Source organism: Oryzias melastigma, linkage group LG12 (assembly GCF_002922805.2).
Source record: "Oryzias melastigma strain HK-1 linkage group LG12, ASM292280v2, whole genome shotgun sequence".
Taxonomy (NCBI): domain Eukaryota; kingdom Metazoa; phylum Chordata; class Actinopteri; order Beloniformes; family Adrianichthyidae; genus Oryzias; species Oryzias melastigma.
Window position 1 is genome coordinate 14,199,918 of NC_050523.1, and position 12,734 is coordinate 14,212,651.

The following is a 12,734-nucleotide window of genomic DNA, read 5'->3' on the forward strand; positions in this document are numbered from 1 at the left end:
AGTAATGGGGATAAACACCAATCAGTCAACATGCTAACCCAAGGGGTTGATATGAATGTCTTCACTGTTTCCAAGGAGTCACATTTTCTTAGCAGCAAGCTGTTTAGAATAGATTAGATTTACCATATAATGCCTTTCAGACAGAAATTTATGAGGACAAAGAGTACAAACAAACAGTAAAAGATTACTTAATCACTTTTCCTGCACAGGTGCCAGCCCCCAGGTCAAGACATGGCTTCCCTCGGTCTACTTAACTGTGATGAATACACTATTAATTTTTACAGTTCATTTGATAGGATTTTCATTTCTTTATCTGAAGACCCACTCCAATGACAATGGGGTTTGTGCTGTTTTTAACATATTCTTGTAGCGTTTTTGTCATGATGGAGGACATATGTAAAATAATTAAGATTATAAATGCATTTCTTGATTGATGAGGAGCAGATGAAAACCCACTGTTTGAGAAAGCTTTCTGTTGTGATGCAGCAACTGAAATGAATATGGGCCATAGTATTTCTGCTCCACTCCCTTTTGATACATCCACTTTGAGACAAATAGATGCATTAAGGTTTTTTTTTTTCTTCGTCTGAGCTGGCATCTGGCTCAACCCTTTACAGCTGGTTAGCTCCAATATTGCTCGCCATGCACCAGTAATGTTAGTTTGGGGTTATGAGGGCTGTAAGCTAGAGGGAAAGAGTCAAAACAGAGGGATGATGGGGTATCATAAGAGGGTTACTTCTGCTCCAAAAGTCCCGCCTACAACTCAGAGGGGAATTTCTGATGAACTATCGCAGAGAAAAACAATGTAGGCTTTTTGATTTTGGCTAAAATTAAAACAATTAAACACAATTAAAAGAACCACTGGAAACAACTTCACAATAGATAAAAATATAGTTTTAAACAGTACTTTTAAGGGGTCATACCATGATTTTCTTAAGCCTTTCAGAGTGAACTATATCATATAAATGATCATATATTGCCTTTGGAACACAAAAAAAACCAATTTATTTATGAAATAGTTATTTTTGTGAGGTATTTCCTACTCGAAGGTAAAATGACTGTATTCCTGAAGCTCCGCCTGCCGTTGCGTGTGGCTGCCGCCCATTTCATGACTTCATCATAGAGCCTTTCTTTCTTTGTTTCTCCCACAAAAATAAGCAGTATTCAATTTTTTTTCAAAGCTGGATCCACATACCATATATCGGCCTTTAGTCATCGCTATATTGCTTCACGACACATTCGGCTTCTGAACGACTTTACCGGACCGGGGGTTGGGGGTGGTGGGGTCTTAAAGGAGCCCTGCGTAACAAACACCTGTTTGAGCTGGAATTTTTTGAAGACATTACACAGTTGGAAGATATACAGTATTGTGCATCTGAAATGAAAGTTTTTTGCTGATTACCGCTAGCTCTGTAGAGAAATTGAGTGTTGGTGTTATACTGGGGGTGGTGCTGGCAGAGCAGACTCTTCCTGAAAGGGGCCGTCTCACTCTGTGACGTCAGATCGTGAGGACCCGCCCGTTTTCGTGGGTATGGGAGAAGTTGCTGCTGAAAGCTCAATTTTTTAGAGGATTACTTAGAAATGGGTGAATAGAGGAAAATACTGCTTTGGGTTTCTTCATAGTGAGGATTGAACAGTATAATACACTTGAAACTTCAAGAAGTTGTTTTTTTCATGGTATGGCCTCTTTAAAGCAAGAAGATAAAATGTCAGACTACAATCATTTTAGAATGTGTTCCTGCCCTTAGAGTCTGGATCTGTTTACATTTACAATTATGATATAACGGATGTTCACATGTACTGAAATATTTGGTTGTTGGAATGTTTTAAAAAGTTATCTTTTGCATATTAAAATGCTAAATTTGGTAAATCACAATTTTAATGAGTTATCAAGTATATATATATATATATATATATTATTTAGGTATAAAGTGTGTTTGGCTGTGATGAACAAGCAGGTGTGACATTTTCTGTATTCATTTATGTAAATAATGTCCACACAAACTCAACACCTGTTTATTAAATTTTGTGTTTCAGTGGTAACATTTCTCCTCTAATGGATTGAAATCACCACTCAATCAGATGTGATTGACCTTAATATTAATCTGTGGACTAAACAGCAGCAACATGAGAGTAGGCGTGGTTGCACGCTGTGACTGCATGTACTCTGATTTATGGTCTGATTATTTGCAGCTACAGAAAATGAATGACAGCATGTGTAAGCACCTGAGAGACAGATGAGTAGGAGCTGATGGCGTTAGTCCTGAAGTGGCTGAGCAGTGTCATGCTGGCTATTAGATGACCTAAGCCTCCATGATGAATTGAAATGCTGGCCTTCTTGAATGCCCCCCATGGCTTTTTTCATCACTTTGCACACTGTAGTGTTAAGGAAAAAATAATAAGAGGTTTAGCTAATGTAATTACATGACAAACTTTACATATGTTTTAATTTACAGCAGGCTTTGTCAGGAACAGCACGTGAAGGACCCAAACGCAGGACCAGACTTGGTGACAGGAACTTAAACCATTAAATAAATTAACCAAAACATGACAAATAACCAATGAAACCGAAATGGTGACAGAACAGAGCAGGTGACCTGACAATGATGAACTGAAAACTATACACGGAGGTTGATAAACTAAATGAAGACAGCTGTGGATGATTAACCTGAACATGGTGAGACTGACAGGGAAAACGGAACATGACAAAAGCACCACAAAAACTCAATCCTGACAGTACCCCTCCCCTAAAGGGCAGATCCCAGATGCCCAAAACACCCAAGAGGATGTGCAAAACTAAAACAAGTCCAGAAATAGAGCTCCTGCAGCCAGACAGATGTGAGGGGTATCAGAACCCCCCTCTCATGAACTGGTGTAAAGAGAAGCCTTCCCGACGACCCTCTTCCAGATCAGGCGAAATAGCCAAGGGGATGAGCGGCAACCATCCTCAGGGACAGGGAACATGAAGGAGCGGTCCCAGCGACCCTCCTCAGGAACAGGCATCTTGCGTCTTCCACCACTACTTCCTGACACGCTGCAAATAGAATCTAATCAAAATCTTTGTTATGTCCATGTATTTCAAAAATGAGTCTGTTTCAGTTATGATGAACTTATCCATCAGTTGCATCTTTTTTATTAAGCCCCACTGAAAAATCTATATTGAGTTTGGGAATTTTGACAACTTTCAGTTTACTTTTGATGATGTATTCAATTTGATGCTTACAATTTTAAAATTAAAATAAAATAATTAGATAATAAAAGTACTTTTCTGTCTTTTTTTAAAATACGTTTGCCACTTAATAGCATCAAAAGATCAAAGGAAATTTTACTAATACACCAACACGGCACTGAGGTCAGTCAAAAAGTAAATTTTAATAACATGTACTGCAACACAGGTTTTGCATATTTTGGAAACAACAGTGCAGTGACATCATTTATGGCTGTTAGATGTTTCATAGTCTCTTTCTGTCAGTGATGTGAATTAACTGGTTTGGGCAGCTATGGTATTTTCAAGAGAGCAGTCACATGTGTCTGTGTGGGTGCTGTAGGTTTTTGGGTTGTCCAGGCTTGTGCAGGATCAACCGGAGGGGGCTGCATCTTTAGCTGAGTCTTGCTGTTCCTTTGAGGCTTATGAGGCACATTGATGGACGTCATAAAAATGGAACGTATGATTGTTGTGCATTTTGTAAATGTATTGTGAAATGTCTGTATGAGCCTGAATTGAAGTGTGTTGGCTGCATGCAGAACTGCTGCGTGGGAAATTAGGGTTCATTTCCCTGGGGGCGCGATGAGGTTACTCCAGTGTAAGACCCTTCACGCTACTGCCTACCTACGTAGGCACAGGGGGGCTTAAATCTGGGTCTCCCTCTGATAAAATACAGGGTCGTAAAACTCTCTGCCAAAACAAATGTGCAGATCAGTGAAACCAGTTCGCTGTGGCCACCCCTGACGGGATATGCCGAAAGGTGCACACATGAAGTGTCTGTAAGTTAAATGTAAGTTGCACGCACTTTGTTCCATCATATGTGTGATGCTGTCGTACAGTGCCCTTCCGCCACACTCTGGTCATTCATAAGGTGTGCATACTGACTCCTTACTTGCCACAGTCAAATGTCCCTCATATGAAAATGTGTAAGTAATACAACACCTGTAGAATTCCCACGCAAACTATGCAGTCTAACTTCCTCATTTCTAATGGTCAGGCTGCCTTCACTGAGCGCATATGTATCACTTGAACAGCACAAACAGGCTCCTTGTTCAGTGCACAGAATTTGAGGGGTTCAAAAATTAAAAATCCATACGATAAGCCTGCTTCTCATCTACTTTCCCATGTTGTTGTCTAAATGTTGGCTACCACCTGTAACCCCCCGCATGCATGTAGGACAATACTGGGGGTGTAGGGAAATATCAATTTGACGATATCTCACGATATTTTGCTTAATGATACTTGCATTGATTTACGAGTACGTGCATGACATTTACTCTCTACAGGTTCACTAAGACCTTGATATTTCCTGTGGCCCATTTGCGTTCCCTGTACAGGTTTGCCCATTTTTCGCCTGCAGACAGACAATGTCCAGCCATAACTGCAGTTGTGACAAAGGCATCAAGTTTGGATTGCATTTTATCCAGGTTATTTTTCTGTCACCCCTCATGGACATATTAAAAGTTTAGTACTGTGCTGCCACCAAAATGGGTTTTTATGGATTAGCCAACATATAGGCTTTTTCATTGTGCATCTCCTGTTTATAAGATTAAAAAAATAAAATAAAATAAAACAGAAAAGAAAATAAAGAAAGAAAAGTTAAAAACATCCTAGCATCCTAGACAAACAAATGGATTGTTCAATTGATATGCACAAAAATTCCCATAATAGTATAAACATATTACAACAAAAAATAATTTAGACTATCGTTCCAAACTGAATAAAAAACAGGTAAGGGAGAGGAAATGCTTCTATTATACTCCATGAAGAATATCTATTGTTTCCTGTTGTGAAAATAAAATGAAAAAAAATGTTTTTCTGCTCATGAAAGTTATGGAGTCATGGAGTTGACCTTGAATGTTTAAAAGCGTGTGATGGTAGTGTTAAATGTGGGCGTGGTTTCAGTTCATGTGTGCTGTAGATGGAGGAAGGCAGGAGAAGACACCTGAAGAATAATACTCATGGCATACCAATGTTTGGTTTAAAGTGTGCAGTAAATATGCATGACAACTTCAAAGGGTATTATCTATCCTACTGAAGGAAACATAATTTCAGATAGGCCCCTGCTTGTCTTTTATATGCAGCTGTAAGAAAATAGCGAAATAAAACCTCAAACATTTAAATTCAAGCAGATTTTAATTGATTTTAGTTGATCTTAGCCTAACTTAGTTTAGTACAGGGATCAAAGTCATTTCCTTATGAATTTGGTCTCTAATTCCAACTTTTCTAAACTACAAGTTTTGACTTTCTGGGCATGAATTTTACATTTTTTTTTCCTCTTTAGCCTTTGTTTAGTGTTTTTTGTAACCTTTGGACAAAAATTACCAGCAACTGGAGGCCATAACCAGCCATTATTTGCAGTAACTACTTTGCAGTGATAGTGTGTGAAAGTGAAATTCCCAATGTTTGGAAAATTCCACTTCAACATGTCAGATATGTGGGCTGCAAATTACTAAAGCACTTTCATAGACTTCCTGCCATGATGAGTCAATTATTCACATAGTAATATTCATACATGTTTATGCATATTTCTAAGCGGCTTTAATGCTGAGTCTGAGCAAAACCCAAACAACAAAGTTATGACTGACAGCTGTGAACATGGTGTACCCGGATGGAGAAAGTTATATACTTCCTTTTTTGACATGATGTCTCATGTTTACTCTGAGTGTAACGTAAACCGCTAAAGTTAGATGCTAATCACAAGTTTAAATTACTCTTAAACGTGTCGAAAGATGACACTTTCTGCTCCTCATATCCACTGCCGGTGTGTTTCACGTATCAACAGTACCTTTGACATGGATTGTTATGTCAAAACAACTTTATGTAAGACAACTCCATGAGGACTTATTGGTCACACCTGAGATGATGTACTTTCTAGTATTCGTGGAACGAGTCATTTTTGCGCCAATCATGTTTTTAAACTGCAAGAATCTAAATGTTTAGAATTTTCTTAAGTTTATTTATTTATTTATTTTGCTTCTGTATAAATACATGTGATGCTTAAGACGTGACGTCCAGATTTATGGCTAGTAGTCTTAACCATTGTAGCCTGAAACAACATGACTAAACCTCAATCTTTCCTTGAAACAGATAGGATTTTGCTTTTAGTTATGAAAAATTTATGAAAAAATAAAAAAAAAATAATAATGGTTGTCACTAATATATAATGTAAGCACAGCACTAAAACTGAAATGTAAAACATGGCTCTGACACAGGATAGATCTGCTTGTATAACAAACTCAGTAGTTGTTAGCTTGACATTTTTTTCTTTTCAGGGGCTCAAACCCTTTTGTACGGTCCCATTTGCCAGTCCATACTGCAGCCTTCAGTGGATCAGAAAATATGTCCTGCTGGAAGATCCTCAATACTCTCAGTGGTTAAATTGAGTTTTTTGCCCAAAATCTGACCATACAGTGGTCCGTTCATCGTTTCCTTTATGTAGATTAGTCATTCTGAAAAGCAGCCCCAAAGCATGATGCTTCCACCTCTGTGCTTCACAGTATGTATTGTGTTCTTGCATGGAGGCACAGGTGAATTTGTTAATAATTGTTCTAACAGTGGATCTATTCTCATCTAGCTGCTTGCTTATGGTAGATTGGTTTATCCTAGACTGGTTCAACTGAACCATATTATCCTTGGTGTCCTTTGACAGCTCGTGTCCTTACACCATGGTCTTGGTCATGGTGGAGAGGTTACAGTCTGACTGTATGAGGGTGTGGACAGGTGTCTTTTATACAAACATCCAGATTCAAACAGGTGTCATTAACACAGGCAACAAGTGAAGGATAGAATAGATTATTAAAGAAGAAGAAACATATTCTTGCTTTTTTGCACCGTTATGTACAAAAAAAAAAAAAAATTAGAAAATCGTACCATGGGACTTTCTGGATTCTTTTTTTTACTAAGTGAGTCTGTCTCTCACAGTTGAAATGTATTTTTGATGAATATTGCAAACTTCTGTCATATTTTAGGTGGCACTTGTTGCAGAATTTGTGACAAATTCCTTTGACCCAATCTAAATCTTCAAAATTGAGCAAAACAAACGAGTAAGATTGTGTGCATTTTATCCATATTGTTTTTTTTAGTGATTTACAACCCCACAATTCACAACTGATAGTCGTAAGGTGCCACTCAAAGAAATAAAAAAAAGGCTAATCAAACCAACCAAAAAATAATTACGACAGATTTTGTCCAACTTTGTCCATTTCAGTGGCTTTTGAGAGAAAAGCCACCCTCATACTAATCTAAAACAAAATAACAGTTATCTTTGTATTCAGAACCCCTACTACAAAAAAACACTTAGCAGCCCATTTGTTTGCCCATTTGCACACATAATGCTCGATTGCCATTTTATGGATGAGTACTCTTCCTTCAGCGCTGTAGTCCGGGGAGGGGCTGTGTAATTCCTTGGTGTGGAAATGCTCATAGTGTATCTGGTGTTCCTTGTTGCTGCAGGACCCATGGAAGTCAATAGGATGCATTTCCAAGAAATGAAAAAAAACATTTCCTCACTTAAGGCTATTTAAAAATATATATGTAAATGTGGCAAATGAATTTGATTGCTTTAAAGTCCCACTCCAATTATATTTTGATTTATTTTAAAAATGTCTTTCAATTGTGTTTATGTCATTTCTAAAAAAACTGTTATTTTCTCTGACATAGTTTCTGCAGAGCGGCTGATGTTGATTAGAAATATTCTTCCTGACATCCTTCTGTTTACATATTCTCCCGCTAGCTTACAGCGCCTCACAACCCCAAGCTAGCATGGCGAGTAATACTGGACCTATCCAGCACATTAAGCCACAAGCTTTTCCAAACTGTATTTTTTTTTTATTTGCTTCTAATTCAAATTGATTTGAATGAAGAAATACTCAGAAATTAGTTGTATATAATGAGAAAAAAGCCATAAGAACATTTTTAAAACACAAAAACATGTTTTTCATTGAAGTGGGTCTTTGAATGTTTGTGAAAATCCGTCTGGCTGTATTGCAACTTAACAGTGAGGAAACATTAAAAGCTGCTTTTCATGTTGACCATACGCTGAACACACAAAGATATGAGACAAACCAGAAACTTTTCTTTAACTCTCAAACTAATATTTCTTATCGTAGAGCCCTTTTCTCAGCCTATAGGTTACGGATGAGGATAAAAATGTTGAAACCGCCTGTGTCTGTTTAAAATCTGTTATTTAAGTCCCCCCTCTCTCTTTTGTGTTGGCAGGCCTTCAGTTGCTGGGGAGATATCTCACAAGAGAAGAAGCAGAAACGATTTTATCAGGAGGATCCAGCAAAACAGGCCAAATATCGAACTGAGGTGGATGGTTGCAGGAGCCAAACAAGGGCAACACACCAGAAGAGCCATGTGGGAGGAGAGTGAATGGGATTTGTTATTCGCGTGCATCGAACCCCAGCACTTTCTTTGTTGACACACGCTGAACTTCTCCCAATCTTCCACCAGTTTTTTCCTCAGGGGGAGCCCCTGCTATGAACCTCAGCTTCATTGGTTTCACCAGGCTGTGCAACCTCAGTGCCAGGCACTGTGTGGGCATCCCACAAGTCTGGGTTCTGCCCACACAGAACTCACAGACTGCCTGGGAAAAAAAAGAATGAAATTCTCCTGAGTCACTCCTCCGTGTGGTGGCTTTGCTATCCAGTGTTGATCTCCTCTCCTGAAAGCGTGCAGTCCCTCTCCAGCTCCATCACTCACCACTTCATTATTATTTGCTTTCCCATCCAGCAGCAGTACGAATTCCTTTGTGCTCACCACGTGGTGGAGGACCATGGGATGCCGTCAGAGCTCGGAGGAGAAGGAAGCAGCGCGGCGCTCTCGGCGAATCGACCGCCATCTGCGCTCAGAGAGTCAGCGGCAGCGGCGGGAGATTAAGCTGTTGTTGCTGGGCACCAGCAACTCCGGCAAGAGCACCATCGTCAAGCAGATGAAAATCATCCATAGTGGAGGCTTCAACCTGGAGGCCTGCAAGGAGTACAAGCCTCTCATCCTGTACAACGCCATCGACTCTCTGACCCGCATCATCCGTGCCCTCTCCACCCTTAAGATTGACTTTCACAATCCTGACCGCGCCTACGATGCTGTGCAGCTCTTTGCCCTCACAGGCCCGGCCGAGAGCAAAGGGGAGATCACCCCCGAGCTGCTGGGGGTGATGAAACGTCTGTGGGCAGACGCGGGGGTCCAGGAGTGCTTTCAGCGTTCCAATGAGTACCACTTAGAGGACAATACCGCCTACTACCTGAACGACCTGGACCGCATCTCTGCACCTGAGTACATCCCCACCGTGGAGGACATCCTGCGCTCTCGTGACATGACCACAGGCATTGTGGAGAACAAATTCACCTTCAAGGAGCTCACCTTCAAGATGGTGGACGTGGGTGGACAGCGTTCCGAGAGAAAGAAGTGGATTCATTGTTTCGAGGGCGTGACTGCAATCATTTTCTGTGTTGAGCTAAGTGGCTATGACCTCAAACTGTACGAGGACAACCAGACGGTAAGAAAAATTCTATTTCAAAACCATCTCTTTCATTTACAAAAAAAAACAAAACACTGACACAGATATTAATACCCATGTTACTGAGGCTTAAAGAAGACTACAGTTAAAGATTGCTTCTCGCTCAAAGCAGATAATCATCTAACTTTAACCAGTAACAGGAAACAGAGCAGCAGTTTGTTGCACCCTAAAATTAAGCTGTTAAATGTATTTATCCGTCATGTGCAGTTAGTTACATTTCAGTTACCGTCTAGTAAGATTTTATCAACCCACTTAATTTAAATAACTGACAAAATTACACATAATTGGAATGGGGTTTGTTGTTTTTCCTAACTTGAAGAAACTTTGAACAGAAGTTCCGATTAACCCGGTAAGTCATATTAGGAACAAATGATTTAATAGTTCTCAGAAGCACATAGAAGACAGGCTTGTTCTGCTGTGTCATTTCCTCTGTAGATCCCCTTGTACAACACAAAGAACCGTGCTGTTGTGGTGAAAAGCAGAAAAAAAGATTTCATCTTGTACTTCTTCTGTTAGTTTGAATTTTTTGTTCCACATTTTGCCCCAAAATGTAGTTTTTTTTGTTGTTAATAAAAAAAAAGTTTATTTTAGGGAAAATAACTCTCAAAATGAGCATTTAAAGTTGAGCAAATTTTAACAATTAATGTTTAAGATACAAAATGAGAATTTATCTCGCTTTCATTAGTATGTCAAGTTTATTTAATTTTTAACTTCCATTTTGGTTTCTGGGTTTGATTTATTTTCTGTTGGTTTGTAGGTAATGGAAGTCAAAGAAATTTTGAAAAAAATACGAGAGATATTAAAATAAGTCATCAAAAGACACAAGTTACATATGTGAGAAAAACTGAAAACAAGAGTAATAAAAAGTTAGGTGTATCAGAATTGAAACAACAGTACTTCATGGGGTGTTTTTCTTGTTTTCACACTGCAACGTGGGGCCACTAATGTTAGCTGTAATTGAAAGTTTTTTGTGTTATCTGTGTTTTAATTTATCTAAATGATTGTATTTAACTTTTTTGGCTTGGTGTGCTAAAACAAGTTTACTGGGCAAGTATATATTCATGAAGCCTATCAAATTTTAGTGATAAAAGTGTTCAAGATGTTTACAAAAGCATCAGAGATGTAAGTGCAAGAGGTGCAAGTCAGGGGTTTGAAATATTGCTACCAAATCTAGCTTTAAAGTTTAATTTGACCCATATTTCAATTCAAAATTAAACTCCAAAGTCACATTTTAAAACCCACCCCATCATCTTTTAATCTATTTCAAAAGCGTTTCCATTTTTTTTTTTTTTTAATCATGATTATACCATTTTCAGCCAAAATCAAATAACCCGTATTGCTTTCTGGGACATAGTTTCTGCAGAGCAGCAGTAGATCATTACAAATTTGCTTCTAAACTACAATCCCAACTTAACATTACCAGTGCAACAAAACTTAATATTGGAGCTATCCAGCTGTACGGTTTTGAGCCAGACACCAGCTCAGACGAGGAAAACGAAGACATGCATGGATCTAGTCATCTACAAGCAGATGCATAAGAATGGAGTGGAGCAGGCAGCTTGTGGTTTAACTATTGTAGCAGCACTTACAAGCTTTTTCCATCTGCATTGTTTCGTCCCCTCCTGATTCACATTGATTAGGAAATACTCCAAAAGGCAATTTTAATATTAATGTTAATGATGTCCTCTATTAAAAACTTAAAAAAGCCAGTTTTCTCTGTATTGGGTCTTTAAGACATGACAGGTAATTTGATAAATAACTAATTTTGTTGTGTAAAATATCTATCATAAAGTTAATTTTATGTGGAATTTCTTACATCAGTGTTATTTTGTGGAAATAAAGTGGATCTAGACACCCTTTTCTTTAGTGTAAATTAGTCATATGTTTCATATATCACTGAACAATAAATACATATTTGTGTATACAATATTTTAATATTATTTTATTATATTTGTCATTTTTCAGGAAGATTTTTAAAAGGAGAAAATATAACGCATGGCATTTAAAAAAATGCTAGATGCATAGTAAAATGCAAAAAATGAAATAACAGTTACTCACATAACAAAAAAGAGAAAAACTTGATTAAATCACTTAAACTTAAAGATAATAATATTTATACTAAGAACACACTCAGCATTTTTGTGTAATCTATCGAGTCGGTTCAGTTTGGGGGTTCTAAACAGTTTAGAGGCCCTATCTAAACTTAAAGTCTGTATGATAGTTCTATGGATGGATGTAGTCTTATATGGTAAGAATTTATTTTAACCTGAAGTCAATGGAAACAAGTCACAAAAGCACAGTACAATCTGAAAACATTCAGGTCAGTTAATCTATCCCTTTATCTAAATGTTTAGGAATAGTTGGATAGTTATTGCTGGTTATCTTTTTCCCTGATAATGAAAGATCAACAAGAGAATTCTTGCTCTGGATGCAACGGCACCTCGATGGTATGATCACAATTCTGCGCTGATAAGGCTCCAGTATCCAGATTCACCTTTGTGTCTTACGGTCAACCCCAGAAATAGCTTGAGCGCACAGGAAACTTTGTCATCGCTGCAAGCGAACTGTCCTCATAATTCATGCGGTGTCCGCCCTAAAGCAAGGGTGTGCACTGTGCCAGGTTAGAACACGAAATCAATTAGTTTTATAGGTTAAAAATAAACTAGGTGGAGAAAATGCAGGGTGGTGTTAATTGAGTTCACAGACTCAAAGTGCAAGGTTGTACCTGTGAGAATTATCAGATTGTGCAGGCGCTGGATAGAAATAAAATCTAACAAACAACAAAAAGAAACTTCTATTATTCTAATACAGGAGAAAAAATGGTTCCTGAGGATAAAAATATGTAATTTTCTTCAAATAGATCAATTTCTCTTTTCTCTGTTCAAGGTCCTTTGAAAAGCTGCGTGTAATACTTTTTTTTCATCAAATATTCCAGTTTCAAAGATCCACTCCAAACATTTGTTCTATTTTCAAAGCGTTCCCAGGGGTCTTTTAATTATGATTATG

The 12,734-nt window shown here is 38.2% G+C and overlaps 1 protein-coding gene across 1 annotated transcript in view; it reads left to right on the forward strand.

The window, feature by feature from the left end:
- gnaz (guanine nucleotide binding protein (G protein), alpha z polypeptide) overlaps positions 1 to 12,734 on the forward strand; it is a 33,850-nt gene that overhangs the window by 8,850 nt on the left and 12,266 nt on the right. Inside the window, exon 2 of the mRNA XM_024299762.2 lies at positions 8,426 to 9,707. Coding sequence (XP_024155530.1) covers positions 8,985 to 9,707 — 723 coding nt within the window. The 5' untranslated portion in view covers positions 8,426 to 8,984. The remainder of the gene's footprint in view (positions 1 to 8,425; positions 9,708 to 12,734) is intronic.